Below are 24852 nucleotides of genomic sequence, written 5' to 3'. Positions count from 1 at the left end.
ACGTCATTCATTCACAGTTTCCTGCAAATAAACAAACTACAAGTACCTCCAGTCACTGCGGCTGTCGGCTTGTAGTTGTCAATGAACTACGAAGGTGCTGGTGATTTTGCATCCCTGGGTAGGGGGAGCACGTGCCCCACCCACGCTGCTATTCGTGGCCTCGGCTGTCAATCACCACTTCCCAGCCAGTGATTACCCGCCGGCACCCGGTGATCGCAGAGCATTATCGATGGAGGGAGAGATCTGTAAACAATCCAGTTCTCTCCGCTGTCAGCTCCTGCACACTGTGTAGCAGAGCCATGCAAAGCAGTGTGATTACAGTGAAACACTCCCAGCACACAGTTAACCCTTTGATCGCCCCTCATGTTAACCCCTTCCTGCCCAGTGCCATTAGTACAGTGTCAGTGGGTTTTTTTTTTAGCACTGATCACTGTATTGGTGTCACTGGGGATCTCAGTGACACCGTCAGTCCCCCCCCCCCCCCCAGTGTCAGAATGTCCGCTGCATTCCCACTATAAGTCGCTGATCGCCGCCATTACTAGTAAAAATGTAAAAAATCCCAGCCGAAATTGATGATGAAATTTGATTTTTTTAAATTTTTTTTACTGCAGTTTTTAATAGCAAAAAGTCCAAAATATTGTTTTTTTTCTCAAAATTGTCGGTCTTTTTATGCATATAAAAAAAATACAAAAAAACGCACATGTGATCGAATACCGCCGAATGAAAGCTCAAATGTTTTTCTCCTTTTTTTATGGGAAAGCTTATCTAGACGCTCACCTCTTGTCCGGACAGGTAGTATGCAGCCAGCAACCCACCGATGAATCGAATATTCACCTCGAACACAGACACCTCCGAATTCTGCAAGACAGCAAAACAGCCCATCATCCAACTACAAACACCAAATCTGTATATATATGCCCATGGCAGTACCTCCCCAACTGCCCTCCCCCCTCAACTGCCCTTCTCAACCTGCCCATGGCAGTACCTCCCCAACTGCCCTTCTCAACCTGCTCATGACAGTAGTACCTCCCCAACTGCCCTTCTCAACCTGCCCATGGTAGTACCTCCCCAACTGCCCTTCTCAACCTGCTCATGACAGTAGTACCTCCCCAACTGCCCTCCCCCCAACAACTGTCCTTCTCAACCTTCCCATGGCAGTACCTCCCCAACTGCCCTACCCCCTTCAACTGCCCTTCTCAACCTGCCCATGGTAGTACCTCCCCAACTACCCTCCCCCCCTCAACCTGCCCATGGTAGTACCTCCCCAACTGCCCTCCCCCCAACAACTGTCCTTCTCAACCTTCCCATGGCAGTACCTCACCAACTGCCCTCCCCCCTCAACTGCCCTTCTCAACCTGCCCATGGCAGTACCTCCCCAACTGCCCTTCTCAACCTGCCCATGGCAGTACCTCCCCAACTGCCCTTCTCAACCTGCTCATGACAGTAGTACCTCCCCAACTGCCCTTCTCAACCTGCTCATGACAGTAGTACCTCCCCAACTGCCCTTCCCCCAACAACTGTCCTTCTCAACCTTCCCATGGCAGTACCTCTCCAACTGCCCTACCCCCTTCAACTGCCCTTCTCAACCTGCCCATGGTAGTACCTCCCCAACTACCCTCCCCCCCTCAACCTGCCCATGGTAGTACCTCCCCAACTGCCCTCCCCCCTTAACTGCCCTTCTCAACCTGCCCATGGTAGTACCTCCCCAACTGCCCTCCCCCCTCAACTGCCCTTCTCAACCTGCCCATGGTAGTACCTCCCCAACTGCCCTCCCCCCTCAACTGCCCTTCTCAACCTGCCCATGGCAGTAATACCTCCCCAACTACCCTCCCCCCCTCAACTGCCCTTCTCAACCTGCCCATGGTAGTACCTCCCCAACTTCTCTCCCCCCCCCTCAACTGCCCTTCTCAACCTTCCCATGGCAGTACCTCCCCAACTACCCTCCCCCCCTCAACTGCCCTTCTCAACCTGCCCATGGTAGTACCTCCCCAACTGCTCTCCCCCCCTCAACTGCCCTTCTCAACCTTCCCATGGCAGTACCTCCCCAACTACCCTCCCCCACTCAACTGCCCTTCTCAATCTGCCCATGGTAGTAATACCTCCCCAACTACCCTCCCCCCCTCAACTGCCCTTCTCAACCTGCCCATGGTAGTACCTCCCCAACTGCTCTCCCCCCCTCAACTGCCCTTCTCAACCTTCCCATGGCAGTACCTCCCCAACTACCCTCCCCCACTCAACTGCCCTTCTCAACCTGCCCATGGCAGTAATACCTCCCCAACTGCCCTCCCCCCTCAACTGCCCTTTTCAACCTGCCCATGGTAGTACCTCCCCAACTACCCTCCCCCCCTCAACTGCCCTTCTCAACCTGCTCATGACAGTAGTACCTCCCCAACTGCCCTCCCCCCTTCAACTGTCCTTCTCAACCTTCCCATGGCAGTAGGACCTCCCCAACTGCCCTACCCCCTTCAACTGCCCTTCTCAACCTGCCCATGGCAGTAATACCTCCCCATAGTAGTAATACCCTGCTCAACTATCCCTTTGACCTGCCCATGGCAGTAATATCCCCCACCTCCCAACTGCCCTTTTCAACATGCCCATGGCAGCAATACAACCTCCAACTGTCCCTCAGACCCATGGTTCAATGGATGGCTGCCCAGCGTAGGCTGTGGTTCCGGCCCAGGTCAATTGCTGACCTAAAGCTGGCCATAGATGGATGGAATCTCAGCCGGGTCAGCCGGGGCAGTTTCACGTTAAGTTGGGTAATTATCTTTCATTACCCAGCCGCTACATTGATCCCTTGGGAGTGAAGCTACAAGTGGGCGGAGTCGTAGCTTACAAGGGGCTATGGACGACTTGTGTGAACGTTCTGATTGGCCACGGTGTCATATTGCGTCCAAACTGGATTGTCAGGGGTTTCTTCCTGGCTCCCAGTGCTGGACGTATTGGCAGGGAGGGTGGTGAAGGAAAGGTAAGTACATACTGCGGGGAACTCACCACACCGAAATCCAGATTGTTCTGCACCCACTCTTGTCCGTCCCGGAATTCGTCCATGAGGCCCATAATGTAGAGGGTGTCCAGAGCGTCCACTATGGTGGCCCCCATCTGGGAATTCCCTGGAGAGAGAGTGCAATTATAAGGCGGGGCACGGTGCCATGGACCTTACGGGGTTAACCGCTGCTGGTCTACAGGACAGATGCCCGGTGAGGTCAGCCACATAAACCGATTGGACAAACCAGGCTGTGCAAACAAGCTTAGACCCCAACAACAATCCTCTTACTGCAACAGGATCTGCCGGGCTCGCAGCGGTGCCCCATGTGACCACACGGGGCAGTGCTGACCCAGCTGTAGGAGGGGGAGGGGGGCGAGCAGACAGAACACGGCTCTCTGTATTTGTGTCACACGGCAGCTTATGAATCGGTGTAGCTTTGGAGAGAGCAGGGAAGGGATAAATCTCCCCCGATTCTGGAGATGCAGAACAGGAAGTGAGGGACAGTTGTCACCAAAGAGGTCACCGAGGTCACCAACGAGGTCACTAAAGAGGTCACTAAAGAGATCACCAATGAGGTGTCCCCGGTGGAAGATTCATCATCACCTTCTATTCAGGTGACAACAGAAAATTGTGGATCTGCCACCTCTTTTAGTCTGACTGACAATGGGACAGGGAGCCTGACAAGGAGATGTTACCCAGAATCCTCGGCTGCAGTGACAGTTCTATATAGTGTGATTAGGAGATGTTACCCAGAATCCTTGGCTGCAGTGACAGTTCTATAATGTGTGTGTTTAGGAGATGTTACCCAGAATCCTCGGCTGCAGTGACAGTTCTATGTAGTGTGTGATTAGGAGATGTTACCCAGAATCCTCGGCTGCAGTGACAGTTGTATATAGTGTGATTAGGAGATGTTACCCAGAATCCTCGGCTGCAGTGACAGTTCTATATAGTGTGTGATTAGCAGATGTTACCCAGAATCCTCGGCTGCAGTGACAGTTCTATAATGTGTGTGTTTAGGAGATGTTACCCAGAATCCTCGGCTGCAGTGACAGTTCTATATAGTGTGATTAGGAGATGTTACCCAGAATCCTTGGCTGCAGTGACAGTTCTATGTAGTGTGTGATTAGGAGATGTTACCCAGAATCCTTGGCTGCAGTGACAGTTCTATAATGTGTGTGTTTAGGAGATGTTACCCAGAATCCTCGGCTGCAGTGACAGTTGTATATAGTGTGATTAGGAGATGTTACCCAGAATCCTTGACTGCAGTGACAGTTCTAGAATGTGTGTGATTAGGAGATGTTACCCAGAATCCTTGGCTGCAGTGAAAGTTCTATATAGTGTGTGATTAGCAGATGTTACCCAGAATCCTCGGCTGCAGTGACAGTTCTATAATGTGTGTGATTAAGTAATGTTACCCAGAATCCTCGGCTGCATCAACAGTTCTATAAAGTGTTTGATTAGGAGATGCTACCTAGAACCCTCGGCTGCAGTGACAGTTCTATATAGTGTGTGATTACGAAATGTTGCCCAGAATCCTCGGCTGCAGTGACAGTTCTATAATATGTGTGATTAGGAGATGTTACCCAGAATCCTCGGCTGCAGTGACTGTTCTATAATGTGTGTGATTAGGAGATGCTACCCAGAATCCTCGGCTGCAGTGACAGTTCTATAATGTGTGTGATTAGGAGATGTTACCCAGAATCCTCGGCTGAAGTGATACTTCTACATACCGTAGTGTGTGATAAGGAGACGTTACCCAGAGTCCTTTGCAGCAGAGGGTATCGATAAGCAGCAAAACTTACCGAAGATGTTTGTGGAGTGGCCCTTCCGTGCGATGGGTTTGAGCTCATTGTGGCCCCAGCCGTACTGCCGATAATTATCCCAGGCATGCTTCATCATCTGCAGAGATAAAATAGCTGTGTTACACTCCCTGGGGGGGACACGGGACATAATTACAAGGTGACACGCATAATGACAGCGTGGGACAGCTGTGTGGGAGGGCGACACGTACCTTCACCCTGGTCGGTACCCTAAAGGCTGAATAATACCCAGAATCCCCAGGGGGCCCAGGAGGAACACAACATCAGTATTATACATGGCTTCACACAAGTGTCTTCAATGACGCACAAACACTCAGACCTCACAGATCCCACTGCATGGAATAAACGCAGCAGTCTGAGGGTGGTAGAGATGGTCTTCAAGGAACAAAAATCAGATCCTGACTGTAGGGATCCCAAATCATCGAGGGACAGCCGGAATGTGAGATATACTCACACCATCAGCAGACACACACTGGTGGGCCTTCTGCTGCTGTCAGTCAAACTGCTGTGAAGAGGGAGTGGGGGCGTGGCTTACTGGCACTGTGCGTGTCTATGGACGTACACAGCCCGGCTTGGGAGCCTCCTTAGGACCCAGCTCCCTAAGGAGGCACCCAGAGGAGGGAGGAAGGAGACAGTGCTGGCGGCGACTGTCGGAGGAGCAGAAGACGGTGCTTTCTGTGCAATATCACTGCACAGAGCAGGTAAGTATGATATTTGTAAAGTAGAAGTAAAGGCTTGTTGTAACTCACCCGCTAGGAATCAGATCACCCAATACACTGCCATTAAATTGTCACGGATCAAAAACGCACGCCCGTGGCGACTAGCTGTCCGAGGCGTGGTCGGTGACTTGGGGTAAATGAGGAATGAGGGGGAGTTTGAGCATAGAAGACCGGCCGTGATACCCTTTCACAGCCTGCACTGCCTCCGGACACCACTAGAGGGAGACTCCACTCCAATCCAGCTGGCTGACCACACACAGGCAGATACGAATCTTACATACAATCTGGTGCACGCTAAGGGTTGGGGGGCAGTCTAGTAATTGGCACACCCTTCTAGGATTCCTCCAGCTATCCAACCAGCTAGAACCCCGGTGTTCATCACTCTTCCAATGTCCACACACCCCCCACACCAGACATACCACTCCCCCACACCAGACACACCCCCACACCAGACATACCACTCCCCCACACCAGACACACCCCCACACCAGACATACCACTCCCCCACACCAGACACACCCCCACACCAGACATACCACTCCCCCACACCAGACACACCCCCACACCAGACATACCACTCCCCCACACCAGACACACCCCCACACCAGACATACCACTCCCCCACACCAGACACACCCCTCCCCCACGTACCCCCACACCAGACATACCCCTCCCCCACACCACACACTCCCCCACACACTCCCACACCAGACATACCACTCCCCCACACCAGACACACCCCCACACCAGACATACCACTCCCCCACACCAGACACACCCCTCCCCCACGTACCCCCACACCAGACATACCCCTCCCCCACACCACACACTCCCCCACACACTCCCACACCAGACACACCCCTCCCCCACACACTCCCACACCAGACACACCCCTCCCCCACACACTCCCACACCAGACACACCCCTCCCCCACACACTCTCACACCAGACACACCCCTCCCCCACACCAGACACACCCCTCCCCCACACACTCCCACACCAGACACACCCCTCCCCCACACACCCCCACACCAGACATACCACTCCCCCACACCAGACACACCCCTCCCCCACGTACCCCCACACCAGACATACCCCTCCCCCACACCACACACTCCCCCACACACTCCCACACCAGACACACCCCTCTCCCACACACTCCCACACCAGACACACCCCTCTCCCACACACTCCCACACCAGACACACCCCTCCCCCACACACTCCCACACCAGACACACCCCTCCCCCACACACTCCCACACCAGACACACCCCTCTCCCACACACTCCCACACCAGACACACCCCTCCCCCACACACTCCCACACCAGACACACCCCTCCCCCACACACTCCCACACCAGACACACCCCACACACTCCCACACCAGACACACCCCTCTCCCACACCAGACATACCCCTCCCCCACACATCCCCACACCAGACACCCCCCCTCCCCACAACAGACAAACAACAAATGGTAGCTTGCCATCACCCAACAGTTTGTCCGCAGACTGGTCTGCTAGGCCACCACACACACACAGATCTCCGTCTGGAAGATCTGCTACTTTACAATCTGCATGTAATCTGCCAACATGCAGTGCAATTGCATACAGATTGGCAATGAACTTAGACTGAGCACATAGACACTATAATACAACAATCTCCCCGGAGATCTGAGCCCGAGCTTAGTACCCAGAAGTCACTTATTAATTTTATGATTTAATATCCCGAAAGTGGGCGGAGCATAAAATATGTACAAAGAAAAAAAAAAGTTACAAAATATACAAAAAGACACACAATTAGCTATTCACTATGAAATAAAAAGGGAATAAAAACAGAAATAAAACTTTTATCCTGCGACTGGAGCAAGTCAGAGAAAGTCCGCGATTCGCTAGTCATATGGAACCGGCTCCGTACGAATCACACCGTCCATATCTCAGGGTCCTCAATTTATTGAAATATGGATATGGGCGGGACTTTAGCCCCTGGCCAATCAACCCTGGTGGGGTGTTCCTATACCAGTCCACAGGACGTTATGTGTTCTGAAGTGCCCAATCTCAAAAGGGCCTGAAATGGTTCTGATCACTGGGTCAGGGATAGAATTTCTGACACCAGCGCATCAGTCCGATCGCGACAGTACCAATCGCTGTCCAGCTGTCGCAATCAGGCGCCATATAACCGTTTTCTGCGTTTCTCTGGGATTCCACAGGGGCTACAAATACAGTTTTACATGTAGATGGAGCCTACAGTGTGTCCAATCAGAAGGAAGTGTTTTCATCTCTCTGCAACTAATATTTTAGCTGTTATGAGAGATGAAATATATTCCTCTGATCTGTGGGTGTAAATCAGAGCTGGCTGACAATTTGGAGCCACTCCTGGTCTCCTGCTGCTTCCCGAAGCCGAAATGGCTGGAGCTCTTCTTTTAGATTTCAAGAAGGTGGCAAACTCTGGCTACATAGGTGACAACGTTTTATTGGCATCCAGGTGTCACCTCCAGCCTAGAAGCTGCTGTGTCCTTTCAGATGCTGATTGGTGAACATACGTCTCTGACTGAATACTGAACACTGATTGGTGAACATATGTCTCTGGCTGAATACTGAACACTGATTGCTGAACATATGTCTCTGACTGAATACTGAACACTGATTGGTGAACATATGTCTCTGGCTGAATACTGAACACTGATTGCTGAACATATGTCTCTGACTGAATACTGATTGGTGAACATATGTCTCTGACTGAATACTGAACACTGATTGGTGAACATACGTCTCTGACTGAATACTGAACACTGATTGGTGAACATATGTCTCTGGCTGAATACTGAACACTGATTGCTGAACATATGTCTCTGACTGAATACTGATTGGTGAACATATGTCTCTGACTGAATACTGAACACTGATTGGTGAACATACGTCTCTGACTGAATACTGAACACTGATTGGTGAACATATGTCTCTGACTGAATACTGAACACTGATTGGTGAACATATGTCTCTGACTGAATACTGAACACTGATTGGTGAACATACGTCTCTGACTGAATACTGAACACTGATTGGTGAACATACGTCTCTGACTGAATACTGAACACTGATTGGTGAACATATGTCTCTGACTGAATACTGATTGGTGAACATATGTCTCTGACTGAATACTGAACACTGATTGGTGAACATACGTCTCTGACTGAATACTGAACACTGATTGGTGAACATATGTCTCTGGCTGAATACTGAACACTGATTGCTGAACATATGTCTCTGACTGAATACTGATTGGTGAACATATGTCTCTGACTGAATACTGAACACTGATTGGTGAACATACGTCTCTGACTGAATACTGAACACTGATTGGTGAACATATGTCTCTGACTGAATACTGAACACTGATTGGTGAACATATGTCTCTGACTGAATACTGAACACTGATTGGTGAACATACGTCTCTGACTGAATACTGAACACTGATTGGTGAACATACGTCTCTGACTGAATACTGAACACTGATTGGTGAACATATGTCTCTGACTGAATACTGAACACTGATTGGTGAACATATGTCTCTGACTGAATACTGAACACAGATTGGTGGACATATGTCTCTGACTGAATACTGAACACAGATTGGTGGACATATGTCTTTGACTGAATACTGAACACTGATTGGTGAACATATGTCTCTGGCTGAATACTGAACACTGATTGCTGAACATATGTCTCTGACTGAATACTGATTGGTGAACATATGTCTCTGACTGAATACTGAACACTGATTGGTGAACATACGTCTCTGACTGAATACTGAACACTGATTGGTGAACATATGTCTCTGGCTGAATACTGAACACTGATTGCTGAACATATGTCTCTGACTGAACACTGATTGGTGAACATATGTCTCTGACTGAATACTGAACACTGATTGGTGAACATATGTCTCTGACTGAATACTGAACACTGATTGGTGAACATACGTCTCTGACTGAATACTGAACACTGATTGGTGAACATATGTCTCTGACTGAATACTGAACACTGATTGGTGAACATATGTCTCTGACTGAATACTGAACACAGATTGGTGGACATATGTCTTTGACTGAATACTGAACACTGATTGGTGAACATTTGTCTCTGACTGAATACTGATTGGAGGACATATGTCTCTGACTGAATACTGAACACTGATTGGTGAACATATGTCTCTGACTGAATACTGAACACGGATCTGTAATAACACGGAATGAGACGAGATCTACAATTACAGATTTCTACAGATCACATCACATCTCAGCTACCCGAATCTTACATTCATGTTATATAAATTATTAGATGTGAAATCGTGAACAGATATAATCTTTGTACCTTTCTTCTTCTAAATTTTACTGTCACATGACTCCAATGGCCATAAATGCTTTCTCACAGCGCACCCGCCGGGCGTGTCTCCTACGTCGCAGTGACATAAATTGCCGGAAGTGACGTAAATGACCGGTGGCCGTGAACAGTGCAAGGTAGCGCCGTCACTTCCAGAGGTGACATAGCATTGTGCATGGCGCTCGGCAGAGTTCCCATGGAAACTGAACGCTTGGCTGAATTCTTTTAGTACAGAAGCAGCACAGCGGCCGCAGTAGTGCTGCTTTGTACAGTACTGATGACGACAGCATGACACTTGCAGCTCTCAGTCCCTCCTGTAAGCCAAAGCAGGCAAGGAGGAGCTGTAGCACATGACGCCGATGGCTGGGCAGGATGGGGGCAGGGCTGGTCGGGATGGGGGTGGTGCTGAGCGGGATGGGGGTGGTGCCAAGCGGGACGAGGGCAGGGCTGGGTGGGATGGGGGTGGTGCCGAGAGGGATGGGGGGCTGAACTGGATGGGGGAAGGGGTTGTACCAATCTGGATGGGGGCAGGTCGGAGAGGGGTGGGGGTAGTGCTGAGTGGGATAGGGGCAGTGCCGAGCAAGATGGGGGCAGGGCTGGGTGGGATGGGGGTGGTGCCAAGCAGGATGGGGGCAGGTTTGGGTGGGAATGAGGGTGGTGCCGAGCGGGATGGGGGAAGAGCTGGGTGAAATGGGGGTGGTGCCAAACAGGATGCGGGAAGGGGTTGTACCAAGCTAGATGGGGGCAGGTCTGGGAGGGATGGGGGTGGTGCTGAGCGGGATGGGAGTGGTGCTGAGCGGGATGGGAGTGGTGCTGAGCGGGATGGGAGTGGTGCTGAGCGGGATGGGAGTGGTGCTGAGTGGGGTGGGGTAGGGCTGGGCAGGATGGGTGTGGTGCTGAGTGGGAGGGGGGCAGAGCTGGGCAGGATGGGGGTGGAGCATAGTGGAAGGGGGAATGGCTGGGTGGGACAGGGGTGGGGCTGAGCGGGACGGGGGCAGGACTAGACAGGATCGGGGTGGTGCCATGTAAAACAGGGGTAGGGCTGGGAAGGATGGGTGTGGTGCCAAGCGGGAGGGGGGCAGGATGGGGGTGGTGCTGAGTGGGAGGGGCATGGCTGGGCGGGATGGGGGTGGTGCTGAAAATTGCTACACAGAGGACAATGGTGTAAGGAAGCGCCTGTGAGCTGCCACATTTGGCTGCACAGGCAGACCGTTGTCACGACAGATCAGCAGATTTCTAGCTCGGACTACTATATCCAATCCAGAGAAGCTGCAATATTGAAAATGCCGAATATAAAAGTTGAAGTTGTTAGACATACTAGTCAGGAGGAAATTTTAATTTTTAACTGGAATTCCACTTTGAACTGAGTTTAGTGTCACTTTCACTGGCTCCTGTCTAAACTTGGTCCCAGTACGATCTTGTACTGTGAGTGCCCCAAGATGGCTGCCTCACTATCCGCCATAGCAGCAGACAAAGCGCTTTGGGTCTCAAGAGAGAAAATAGCTGCAGAAAGTTGATGGATTTTCGAGTTCACGGACCATTCCGGGAGTCTCAGACAATTTCTGAGGTCATCGGTGTTCTCATGAAGCCAGCGCTGAACACAGCAGGTCCGCGACGAGCAAAAGACAGAATGTGATCCCGGCCTCAGATCTCCACTTCTGGAAGAACCAAGTGCAGCTTCCCTCGCCTGCCACAGCACTAACATTCCTTACTAAATGACAGGTTCTCTTTAATTACACGAGTCACTTTGACCCGGCAATGTCAGCGGGCTGCATCTTTGTACAACCCGGGAAGTGCGCAGTCGCTTGTGCGCGGCATTATTGCCCCGTATGCCTCTTCTGTCATGGCCCCTCCGGAGTGTCCGATCCTGGCAGCTTCGTTCCACACAGGCTGCGTACCCCCCTCCACCATCCCCCCCCCCCCCTCTTCACAGGCAGATAATGACAGGCAGCTGGCAGCAGAACCGGCGGCCCTCCTGCTGCGCTTGAAGCCTCGTTAGGAAGAAAAGCTTTTAATTGCCATTAGACGGAGCTGTGAGTGGCTGGCACAGATACCATGGCACAGAGAGCGCGGTGGGTCAGGAGGTCTGCGGGAGGGAGGCAGGAGGCAAAGGATGAGGGGTGTGAGGTAATAGACGGAAGAGGGAGGGTGAAGATGGAGAAGACGTGACCCAGACAACCCAACACAAAGCGCTGCCAAGACCGTTCAAAGGGTTCCCAATCCGAAGCCCCTTCTACGCTCCTCTATGGCCGCACCCCCCCGTCTACGGCCGACTTTGTCTTCTATTATCCCTCAGCAGCATGAACTTTACTGAACCCCAAAAACGGCAAATCGTCTCTTATTGAGGGAAGTGTTTTATATGTAGATGTGATTGGCTGATGGGCTTTTGTTGGATCCGACAGGATTTGTGTTTCCATACAAGTCTATAGGAATGCGGTGTTAGCAAAGATTCATAGTGATGTGAAGGGAGAAGGCGTCTTACCGGAATGTATTCTCAGCATGGAGCCATTACCAGCCCCCTACCCCCCCCTCCCCCCAACCCCCAAAATACTTACAGTGCAGGAAATGCGTATTTGCTCCCCGGCTGATGCTGAATGTTCGCCCCTCACACAGAAATGATCGGTCTAACAATGGAATGTTCGCCCCTCACACAGAAACGATCGGTCTAACAATGGAATGTTCGCCCCTCACACAGAAACGATCGGTCTAACAATGGAATGTTCGCCCCTCACACAGAAACGATCGGTCTAACAATGGAATGTTCGCCCCTCACACAGAAACGATCGGTCTAACAATGGAATGTTCGCCCCTCACACAGAAACGATCGGTCTAACAATGGAATGTTCGCCCCTCACACAGAAACGATCGGTCTAACAATGGAATGTTCGCCCCTCACACAGAAACGATCGGTCTAACAATGGAATGTTCGCCATTCACACAGAAACGATCGGTCTAACAATGGAATGTTCGCCCCTCACACAGAAAAGATCGGTCTAACAATGGAATGTTCGCCCCTCACACAGAAACGATCGGTCTAACAATGGAATGTTCGCCCCTCACACAGAAACGATCGGTCTAACAATGGAATGTTCGCCCCTCACACAGAAATGATCGGTCTAACAATGGAATGTTCGGTGTAACACTGAGAGACAGAATACAACAACAAATTCAGCAGAAATGCGTCTAATGCAGGCCATAGACAGGTCGAAAATCGGCTGATTTTTCAGCCGAAAAAAAAATAATCGGACGATTTTTGCACCGTTAGTGGGTTAATTGGTTGGCCATTTTTTGGGGTTTTGGCACATTTTTTTTATCGGTAAAGTTGGAAAAAAATCAGCCGATTTTGCCGATTGGGCGATTTTCTCGGCAATGATGGGCAAATCGGCCGATCGTTTTACCGATAAAAAATCTGTGCGTGAGCCGTGACCTAAAAGAAGAAGAAAAAGAAGAATTCCAGTCCGCTATTATATTTGACATGAAAGTATTGCTGTTGCAACAATGTATCTATTTGTATCCAAATAAAAACATCCGTATCCAAAATAGATACAAATGGATACATTGTTGCAACAGCAATACTTTCATGTCAAATATAATAATGGAGCTCTCTGCATGAACAGAAGTAACGAAATGCCGGCCGTAGACGGGACGAAAATCAGGCGATTTGTTTTACCATTGGTGGTAACGTCGGCCTATTGAACAATCAATTATTCCTTTTTTTTTTTTTTTTTTTTTTTTTTTTAAAACGGACAGTTTTTGACCCGTCTATGGCCTGCATTACAAATTATAACTGATCTGCATGTTCATGAGGGAAAGAAGGATTTGATCCCCTATCATTCAGCAGGATTTCCGGCTCCCAGGTGTCTCTCATACAGGTAACAAGCTGAGATTAGAAGCAGTCTCTTAAAGGGAGTGCTGCTAATCTCATTGTGTTACCTGTATAAATGACACCTGTCCACAGGAGCCATCAAACCATCAGATTCCAAACTCTCCACCATGGCAAAGACCAAAGAGCTGTCCAAGGATGTCAGGGACAAGATGGTAGACCTACACAAGGCTGGACTGGGCTACCAAACTATGGCCAAGCAGCTTGGTGAGAAGGTGACAACAGTTGGTGCAATCATTCACAAATGGAAGAAACACAAAACAAGTGTCAGTCTCCCTAGGTCTGGTGCACCATGCAAGATCTCACCTCGTGGAGTGTCAATGATCATGAGAACAGTGAGGAATCATCCCAGAACTACACGTGAGGATCTTGTCAATGATCTCCAGGCAGCTGGGACCACAGTCACCAAGAAAACAATTGGTAACACACTACGCCGACAAGGACTGAAATCCTGCAGTGCCCGCACGGTCCCTCTGCTCAAGAAAGCCCATGTCCAGGCCCGTCTGAAGGTTGCCACTGAACATCTGAATGATGCAGAGGAGGACTGGTGGGAAGTGTTGTGGTCAGAGGAGACCAAAATCCAGCTCTTTGGCATCAACTCAACTCGCCGTGTTTGGAGGAGGAGGAATGCTGCCTATGACCCCAAGAACACCATCCCAACTGTGAAACATGGTGGTGGAAACATTCTGCTTTGGGGGTGTTTTTCTGCTAAGGGGACAGGACAACTGCACCGCATCAAAGGGACGATGGACGGGGCAATGTACCCTCAAATCTTGGGTGAGAACCTTCTTCCCTCAGCCAGGGCATTGAAAATGGTTGGTGGATGGGTGTTCCAGCATGACAATGACCCAAAACACACGGCCAAGGCAACAAAGGAGCGGCTCAAGAAGAAGCACATTAAGGTCCCGGAGTGGCCTAGCCAGTCTCCAGACATTCATCAGATTGGAAATCTGTGGAGGAGCTGAAAGTTCGAGTTGCCAAACGTCAGCCACCAAACCTTAATGACCTGGAGAGGATCTGCCAAGAGGAGTGGGCCAAAATCCCTCCTGAGATGTGTGCGAACCTGGGGGCCAACTCCAGGAAATGTCTGACCTCTGTGATGGCCAACAAGGGATTGGCCACCAAGTACTAAGTCATGTTTTGTGAAGGGGATCAAATCCATCTTTCCCTCATGAACATGCAGATCCGTCATCATTTGTTAGACGCATTTCTGCTGAATTTGTTGTTGTATTCTGTCTCTCAGTGTTACACCGAACATTCCATTGTTAGACCGATCATTTCTGTGTGAGGGGAGAACATTCCATTGTTAGACCGATCATTTCTGTGTGAGGGGAGAACATTCCATTGTTAGACCGATCGTTTCTGTGTGAGGGGAGAACATTCCATTGTTAGACCGATCATTTCTGTGTGAGGGGAGAACATTCCATTGTTAGACCGATCGTTTCTGTGTGAGGGGCGAACATTTCATTGTTAGACCGATCGTTTCTGTGTGAGGGGCGAACATTCCATTGTTAGACCGATCAATTCTGTGTGAGGGGCGAACATTCCATTGTTAGACCGATCATTTCTGTGTGAGGGGCGAACATGCAGCATCAGCCGGGGAGCAAATATACATTTCCTTCACTGTACCTGAGTCTGAATGTGATCCAGCGATGTGCACGTCTGCAGCAACACCGCTCTCCTCCTGCATGAGGCCCGGCAGCAGGAAGCATTGGCTCCTGCTGCTATCAATCAATATCTGTGCGCAGGGGGCGTGGCTGAGCCGCGCTGTGTGTCAATAGACGTACAAAGTGCGGTTCACGAACAAGCCTGCACGAGTACATCCATAGTAAGCGGCTTGCCAAAGGGGGCACTCAGAAAGCTGGAGGAGCCAGGAGTGATGGCAGGAGACCCCAAAAAAGGAGGATTGGGGCTGCTCTGTGCAAAATTATCACAGAATAGGTAAATATGACATTAAGAAAAAGTTAGACCCTTAGCTACATAGTTAGTCTGGCTGAAAAAAAACACAAAAGTCCATCCAGTTTAACCATTAAAAAAAAAAAGAAAAAAAAAGTAATAATCCTCCACCCACAGGTGATCCAGAGGAAGGCAAAAAACCCAGCAAAGCACGATCCAATCTCCTCCTGCAGGGAAGACATTCCTTCCTGATCCCCCGAGAGCCAATCGGATATTCCCTGGATCACCTTTCCCTATAAATGTTATATCCAGTTATATTCTGTGTATCCAAGAAAGAATCCAGGACTTTCCTACAGCAATCCACTGAGCCGGCCACAACCACCTCTGGAGGGAGTCTATTCCACATTCTCAGCTCTTACTGTGAAGAAACCTTTCTGTGTTTGGAGATGACATTTCTTTTCCTCCAGACGTAAAGAGCGCCCCCTTGTCCTCGGTGATGACCTCAGGGGGAAGAGCTACATACATTTTAAAGTGGTACTAAGCCCGGGTTCACATACATGCGGTGCGGTATATCCCATGTGAATCGCACAGTAACTGCGCCGCATTCCTGGGCCAATCACATGCGATCTGTGTGCGGTGCGATCCGAGTCGTACATTTTGTATGGTTCTAATCGCACCGCAACAAAAACACGCAGGACTCTTTCTTTGGGTCCGCGCTAGAATCGTATCGCACGGGTATTCACACCTATACCATCCGATTCTGCGCATCGCACCGCGTTTTGAGAACCACTTTCGGGGTGTTAACATAACATACACCCCCGCAGCGGTTCGCATGAACGCGGTGCGATTCTACTGCGGTGTGGAATTCGCACTGAAAACGCTGAGAATTCCGCGTCGCCTCGCGTGAACCCGGGCTGAAGGCAGGTTTTTGTACCTCAATGAATTCTACGCATTACAGTAAAAAACCGTCTGAGTGCAGCTCCCCCCTCATACTTACCTGAGCCCCACCTCGGACCAGCAATATGCATGAGAGCAGCGGCTCTCCCAGGTCACTCTCTCCTCACTCGCTCACACCGCAGCAGGAGAGAGCGAGGGGGGCGGGGCCGAGACAAGCTCTGTGTGAGTGGACAATGTCCTTTCACAGGAGCGAGCCTGCTCGAGTGCCTCCATAACAAGAAGCTTGCTATTGGCGGCACTCAGCGGGGGGGAGGAGCCAGGACCGCCAATGGGGGACCCAAAAAGAAGAGGATTGGAGGCTGCTCTGTACTAAACCATTACACAGAGCAGGTAAGTATGACGTGTTTGTGGTTTTAAAGAAGAACAATTACAACTTTTTTTTTTTTTAACGGTTGAACTGGATGGACTTTGGTCTCTTTTTCAGCCAGACTAACTATGGAACCTTTAGAATCACTTTAACCACTTAACGCCGGCGCCTCCTGAGTTAAGAGTTTCAGAAGCCGGGAGGCGGGCGGGGTTTTAGGGTCATGTGACCGCCGTGATTCGCTGTCAGGGCAGTCACATGAATGGAAAAGGTCCCGATCGAAAGGGGAGATGGGGACCTTTCCGTGAGTCACGGACATATATGCTGTGACAACGCAAGGCGCGCGCTCTCAGCACATATGTATTCTAATTGCATGCAAATGTACGCCCGCTCGGCGTCAAGACCCAGACGCCGAATATTTGCGTGTGCTCGGTGACAAGGGGTTATGGACTTGTTCACATGGGCATACGTGTATGAGGGCCATGCTTGACCCACACGGGGATGCGTGCAGCACCTGTGGTGTATTGGCTGTGCGCAGAGCAGCCCCGATCCCCCCCCCCCCCCTCTTTGGGGTCCCCCACCAGCACATCTGGCTCCTCCTGCCTTCTGAGTGTCCCTAGAGAAAGCCGCTTGCTATGGGGGGCACTCCTGCAGGCAGTCCTATTAACTTTAATAGGGACACAGCCGCTGCACCCAATTTGACATCCGTGACATCCACATGGCTGGAGCAGCGGCCGTGACGTCTATCTGCTGCATGTCAGCTGACATGAAAGGAACTGCCTGCCTGGGGATGTAGCAGCATCTGTGCATCTCTGCACGGGCATACGCTACACGAGCATCACCCATTTTAATGAGGCTGGACCGTTGGAGCCAACGTTTGTACCTTTACGATCTTTTCTTCTCTTTTTAACTTTTGTTAGAAGTGTTAGGAAACAATAAGGTGCTGCGATAGTTTGTAATATAATAGATTGTGTACTCCGGCCTCCTAACGTGTTATCGATAGTGTACTGTAATAATAGGATATACATTATATTGCCCCCGCCCTCCATATCATGTGATTCGGGTGTTCCAATCCCCTCCATATCATGTGATTCAGGCGTTCCAATCCCCTCCATATCATGTGATTCAGGTGTTCCAATCCCCTCCATATCATGTGATTCAGGTGTTCCAATCCCCTCCCAATCATGTGATTCAGGTGCTCCAATCCCCTCCCAATCATGTGATTCAGGTGTTCCAATCCCTTCCATATCATGTGATTCAGGTATTCCAATCCCCTCCCAATCATGTGATTCAGGTGTTCCAATCCCCTCCATATCATGTGATTCAGGTGTTCCAATCCCCTCCATATCATGTGATTCAATTGTTCCAATCCCCTCCATATCATGTGATTCAGGTGTTCCAATCCCCTCCATATCATGTGATTCAGGTGTTCCAATCCTTTCCATATCATGTGATTCAGGTGTTCCAATCCCTTCCATATCATGTGATTCAGGTGTTCCAATCCCTTCCATATCATGTGATTCAGGTGTTCCAATCCCCTCCATATCATGTGATTTAGGTGTTCCAATCCCCTCCATGGACACAGGTGTATACAATCAAGCCCCTAGGCATGCAGACGGCTTCTACAAACATTGGTGAAAGAATGGGTCGCTCTCAGGAGCTCAGTGACTCCAAGCGTGGTCCCGTGATAGGTGGCCACCTGGGCAATAAGTCCATCCGTGACATTTCCTGGCTACTAAATATTCCACGCTCAACTGTTAGTGGGATTATAACAAAGTGGAAGCCACTGGGAACAACAGCCACTCAGCCACCAAGTGGTAGGCCACGTCACATGACAGGGCGGGGTCAGCGCATGCTGAAGCGCACAGTGCGCAGAAGTCGCCAACTGTCTGCAGAGTCAACAACTAAAGACCTCCAAACTTGGTGTGGCCTTCAGATGAGCCCAACAACAGTGCGTAGAGAGCTTCATGGAATGGGTTTCCATGGCCGAGCAGCTGCATCCAAGCCTTCCATCACCAAGTGCAATGCAAAGCGTCGCATGCCGTGGTGTAAAGCACGCTGCCACTGGACTCTAGAGCATGGAGACGTGTTCTCTGGAGGGACCAATCACGCTTCTCTGTCTGGCAAGAGTCTGGGTTTGGTGGTGGCCAGGAGAACGGTAGTTGCCGGACAGCATTTTGCTAAGTGTAAAGTTTGGTGGAGGAGGGATTATGGTGTGGGGGTGTTCCTCAGGGGTTGGGCTTGGCCCCCTAGTTCCAGTGAAGGGAACTCTTAAGGCGACATTTTGGACAATTTCCTGCTCCCAACTTTGTGGGAGGAGTTTGGGGATGGCCCCTCCCTTTTCCAACATGACTGCACACCAGTGCACAAAGCAAGGTCCATAAAGACATGGAGGAGCCAGTTTGGGGTGGAGGAACTTGACTGTCCTGCACAGAGTCCTGACCTCAACCCCATAGAACACCTTTGGGATGAATTAGAGCGGAGACTGCGAGCCAGGCCCCCTCCCCCGACATCAGTGCCTGACCTGACAAATGTGCTTCTGGAAGAATGGTCCAACCTTCCCATAGACACCCTCCTAAACCTTGTGGGGGGCCTTCCCAGAAGAGTTGAAGCTGTTATAGCTGCAAAGGGCGGGGCCAACTCAATATTGAACCCTATGGACTAAGACTGGGGGGCCATTAAAGGTCATGTGTGTGGAAAGGGCGGGGCCAACTCAATATTGAACCCTACGGACTAAGACTGGGGGGCCATTAAAGGTCATGTGTGTGGAAAGGGCGGGGCCAACTCAATATTGAACCCTACGGACTAAGACTGGAGGGCCATTAAAGGTCATGTATCGTATCACCCACCTACTGAACGACATATCAGACTGGATGTCGCTTCAGTTCCTCAAATTGAACCTTTCCAAAACCGAGCTCCTGATTTTCCCCCCCAGCCCGTGCCCCCCTCCCCCCCATCCTCTCCATCACGACCAACAACGCCACCATCAGTCCCACCCCACAAGCCAAAGTCCTGGGTGTCACTCTAGACTCAGATATGTCCTTCCAACCCCATGTCCAATCGTTGGCAAACTCATGCAGGCTCCACCTCCGCAACATCTCCAAAATACGTTCGTTCCTAACCCCAGAAACCACTAAACAGCTCGTTCCCTCCCTCATCATCTCACGCCAGGACTACTGCAACTCCCTCCTCACCGGCCGACCTCATCACAGACTATCCCCGCTTCAGTCTATCCTGAACTCAGCGGCCAGACTCATCCACCTCACCAACCGCTCCGCTTCTGCCTCCCCCCTCTGTCATTCCCTCCACTGGCCTCCATTCAGTGTCCTCCACCCCCCCTCTGTCATTCCCTCCACTGGCTCCACCCCCCCCTCCCCGTCATTCCCTCCACTGGCCTCCACTCAGTGTCCTCCACCCCCCTCTGTCATTCCCTCCACTGGCTCCACCCCCTCTGTCATTCCCTCCACTGGCTCCACCCCCCTGTCATTCCCTGCACTGGCTGCACCCCCCTCTGCCAATCCCTTCACTGGCCTCCATTCAGTGTCCTCCACCCCCCTCTGTCATTCCCTCCACTGGCTCCACCCCCTCTGTCATTCCCTCCACTGGCTCCCGATTGCCCAACGCATTAAATTCAAAATACTAACAGACATACAAAGCCATTCATAACTCCGCCCCAATCTACCTCACTGACCTGATACCCAAATACCACCCAACCCGTAATCTTCGCTCCTCACAAGACCTCCTACTTTCTAGCTCCCTGGTCTCCTCCTCCCACGCCCGACTGCAGGACTTCTCCAGGACTTCCCCCATCCTCTGGAACTCACTACCCCAATTCATCAGACTGTCACCTTCCCTCCTCACCTTTAGGCGCACCCTGAAAACCCGCCTCTTCAGGGAAGCCTACCCCACCCTCACCTAACAGCCGATCTCCTCCACTCCTCCTACCACCCCATCCCCCACAGCCACTTCCTACTGTACCACTTCCCCTCCCTCCTAGATTGTAAGCTCCCAGGATCAGGGCCCTCGATCCCCTCGTGTATTGTATTGTTACTGTATTGTCTCATGTTCTGTCCCCCCTATAATGTACAGCGCAGAGCACACCTTCTGGCACTATATAAATCCTGTATAATAATAATGATGTGTGTGGAAAGGCCGGCAGACTAATATTGAACCCTACGGACTAAGACTGGGGGGACCATTAAAGGTCATGTGGAAAGGCTGGGGCCCAATACTGCGGGCAATATGGTGTATTTGCTTTTAACAGAACCCTATCCTCCCTCCCTCCCTGCAGTCTTCTGGGACATGTGACAGACTATGGGGCCATTCATGAAGCGCAGCACTACTCGCACATGCTCAGTGGGCACCCGGCTGTGAAGCCGCAAGCTGTCACAGCCGGGTGCCCACCCTGAACATGCCGACACCTGGAACACCAGACGGCTGGTGAAAAGGGCTGCGGGGAGGACACCGCGGGATCGTGGGACAGGTAAGTGGCTGTTTTTTCCGTTTCTATAGCAGCTGAGTTATTATTTTACAGTGTGAGGGGAACTCCATCTTTACCTGTAGGAGGAGCGGAGGATTGGGTCAGTAAACCTCCTTTTGATGTTCCCCTAGACCGGGGGTAGGCAACCTGCGGCTCTCCAGCTGTTGCAGGACTACAAGTTCCATCATGCCTCTGCAAGTCATAGCTGTAACTGTCAGTTTTGTAATGTTGCAATGCCTCATGGGAAATGTAGTTCCACAACAGCTAGAGAGCCGTAGGTTGCCTACCCCTGGCCTAGACACAAACAAGGGGGCACAGCCCCAGTGGAAGGGATCATTTATGTGCCCGGAGTTGGCCTTTAACAGTCCAGAACTGCCCATTGCCCCCCCTCTCACCTCCTTTATTTTATCCCGTTTCTCTCGGATTTCGGGGTCCCCAGGGTCACCGTTCTTCAGCTCAGGCAGGTTGGGGACGGGTGCCAGCGGTAAGGGTGGATTGTCCTTCTTCTTCATCTCTTCTATCAGCTTACTCTTCTCAGTCTGGATCTCGGCCCGGATCTCCTCCCGAGACTTCTTCAGCTTCTCCTTGGCCTCCTGGAGGGCGCGCTCGTGGTCCGCTCGGATCTTATTCCGCAGCTGCTCCTCCTCCTCCCTGCAGGAAACAAAAAACACACAATCACTAGGACTCGCCCAATCACCTCGCTGCGTATCATCACCTCGAGGACAGAAAGGAGGTTCAAGCATCATGAAACCCAAAAAGAATTTCTGTTTTATTGGCCTCCTATGAAAATACCTGGTGATCCTGCCAGTTGGTGTCACCTCCTCGCTCCTGGTGTCAACGCTCCACAGCCTGACCTGACCTGGGCTCAGCGGCGTTGCCACCAGTGTGCTGCTGCTGCCCCGTTCATTGCCTCTCCCTGCCCCCCACATTTCAGGCAGGAACACCAGAGCAGGCGGATCTAACTAGGTAGCCGATGGCCAACGGTGGCCTGAGGGTGTACTGGGACCTCCCAATCCAGACACACTCTGCCCTCCAGGGTACAAACCTGTCACACTTCACACCCGATGGCCTCAGACAATTCAGATGTTTTCATTTTTGGTGGGGTCACCATGGGCAATGCAACTCTGAAGCAGGGGGGTCTCCAAACTTTCTAAATAAAGGGCCAGTTTACAGTCCTTCAAACTTTAGGAGGACCGGACTGTGGCCAGAGGGAGTAAAAAATGTCTTGGCGAGGAATAGTGCCCCATCATTGGTGTCAGTGGGAGGAATAGTGCCCCATCATTGGTGTCAGTGGGAGGAATAGTGTCCCATCATTGGTGTCAGTGGGAGGAATAGTGCCCCATCATTGGTGTCAGTGGGAGGAATAGTGTCCCATCATTGGTATCAGTGGGAGGAGGAATAGTGCCCCATCATTGGTGGCAGTGAGAGGAATAGTGCCCCATCATTGGTGTCAGTGGGAGGAATAGTGCCCCATCATTGGTGTCAGTGGGAGGAATAGTGCCCCATCATTGGTGTCAGTGGGAGGAATAGTGCCCCATCATTGGTGTCAGTGGGAGGAATAGTGCCCCATCATTGGTATCAGTGGGAGGAGGAATAGTGCCCCATCATTGGTGTCAGTGAGAGGAATAGTGCCCCATCATTGGTGTCAGTGGGAGGAATAGTGCCCCATCATTGGTGTCAGTGGGAGGAATAGTGCCCCATCATTGGTGTCAGTGGGAGGAATAGTGCCCCATCATTGGTGTCAGTGGGAGGAATAGTGCCCCATCATTGGTGTCAGTGGGAGGAATAGTGCCCCTTCATTGGTGTCAGTGAGAGGAATAGTGCCCCATCATTGGTGTCAGTGGGAGGAATAGTGCCCCATCATTGGTGTCAGTGGGAGGAATAATGTCCCATCCTTGGTGTCAGTGAGAGGAATAGTGCCCCATCATTGGTGTCAGTGGGGGGAATAGTGCCCCATCATTGGTGTCAGAGGGGGGAATATTGCCCCATCATTGGTGTCAGTGGGAGGAATAGTGCCCCATCATTGGTGTCAGTGGGAGGAATAGTGCCCCATCACTGGTGTCAGTGGGAGGAATAGTGCCCCATCATTGGTGTCAGTGGGAGGAATAGTGCCCCATCACTGGTGTCAGTGAGAGGAATAGTGCCCCATCATTGGTGTCAGTGGGAGGAATAGTGCCCCATCATTGGTGTCAGGAATAGTGCCCCATCACTGGTGTCAGTGGGAGGAATAGTGCCCCATCACTGGTGTCAGTGGGAGGAATAGTGTCCCATCATTGGTGTCAGTGGGAGGAATAGTGCCCCATCACTGGTGTCAGTGGGAGGAATAGTGTCCCATCATTGGTGTCAGTGGGAGGAATAGTGCCCCATCACTGGTGTCAGTGGGAGGAATAGTGCCCCATCATTGGTGTCAGTGAGAGGAATAGTGCCCCATCATTGGTGTCAGTGGGAGGAATAGTGTCCCATCATTGGTGTCAGTGGGAGGAATAGTGTCCCATCATTGGTGTCAGTGGGAGGAATAATGCCCCATCATTGGTGTCAGTGGGAGGAATAGTGCCCCATCATTGGTGTCAGTGAGAGGAATAGTGTCCCATCATTGGTGTCAGTGGGAGGAATAGTGCCCCATCGTTGGTGTCAGTGGGAGGAATAGTGCCCCATCGTTGGTGTCAGTGGGAGGAATAATGCCCCATCCTTGGTGTCAGTGGGAGGAATAGTGCCCCATCATTGGTGTCAGTGGCAGGAATAGTGCCCCATCATTGGTGTCAGTGGGAGGAATAGTGCCCCATCACTGGTGTCAGTGGGAGGAATAGTGTTCCATCATTGGTGTCAGTGGGAGGAATAGTGCCCCATTGTTGGTGTCAGTGGGAGGAATAATGCCCCATCCTTGGTGTCAGTGGCAGGAATAGTGCCCCATCATTGGTGTCAGTGGGAGGAATAGTGCCCCATCATTGGTGTCAGTGGGAGGAATAGTGCCCCATCATTGGTGTCAGTGGGAGGAATAGTGTCCCATCATTGGTATCAGTGGGAGGAGGAATAGTGCCCCATCATTGGTGTCAGTGAGAGGAATAGTGCCCCATCATTGGTGTCAGTGGGAGGAATAGTGCCCCATCATTGGTGTCAGTGGGAGGAATAGTGCCCCATCATTGGTGTCAGTGGGAGGAATAGTGCCCCATCATTGGTGTCAGTGGGAGGAATAGTGCCCCATCATTGGTATCAGTGGGAGGAGGAATAGTGCCCCATCATTGGTGTCAGTGAGAGGAATAGTGCCCCATCATTGGTGTCAGTGGGAGGAATAGTGCCCCATCATTGGTGTCAGTGGGAGGAATAGTGCCCCATCATTGGTGTCAGTGGGAGGAATAGTGCCCCATCATTGGTGTCAGTGGGAGGAATAGTGCCCCATCATTGGTGTCAGTGGGAGGAATAG

At 51.1% G+C, this 24852-nt stretch overlaps 1 protein-coding gene across 1 annotated transcript; it reads right to left on the bottom strand.

The window, feature by feature from the left end:
• Positions 1–777: 777 nt before the first annotated feature.
• LOC149431536 (mannosyl-oligosaccharide 1,2-alpha-mannosidase IB-like) lies at positions 778–22174 on the bottom strand (the record flags this gene model as incomplete). The annotated part of the gene is made up of 4 exons (XM_089665498.1): positions 21827–22174; positions 4792–4888; positions 2995–3113; positions 778–858 (listed from the first exon to the last, which is right to left on the bottom strand). Coding segments are annotated over exons 1-4 (645 nt in total), but the record flags the coding sequence as incomplete, so codon positions are not given.
• Between the last annotated feature and the right edge of the window lie 2678 nt (positions 22175–24852).

The sequence above is a fragment of the Staurois parvus genome, unplaced genomic scaffold (assembly GCF_062004578.1).
Source record: "Staurois parvus isolate SC_StPar_1 unplaced genomic scaffold, SC_StPar_1.0 ptg002220l, whole genome shotgun sequence".
NCBI lineage: Eukaryota > Metazoa > Chordata > Amphibia > Anura > Ranidae > Staurois > Staurois parvus.
The sequence above is the reverse complement of the archived record's forward strand: the minus strand, read 5'-3'. Positions and strand labels throughout refer to the sequence as shown.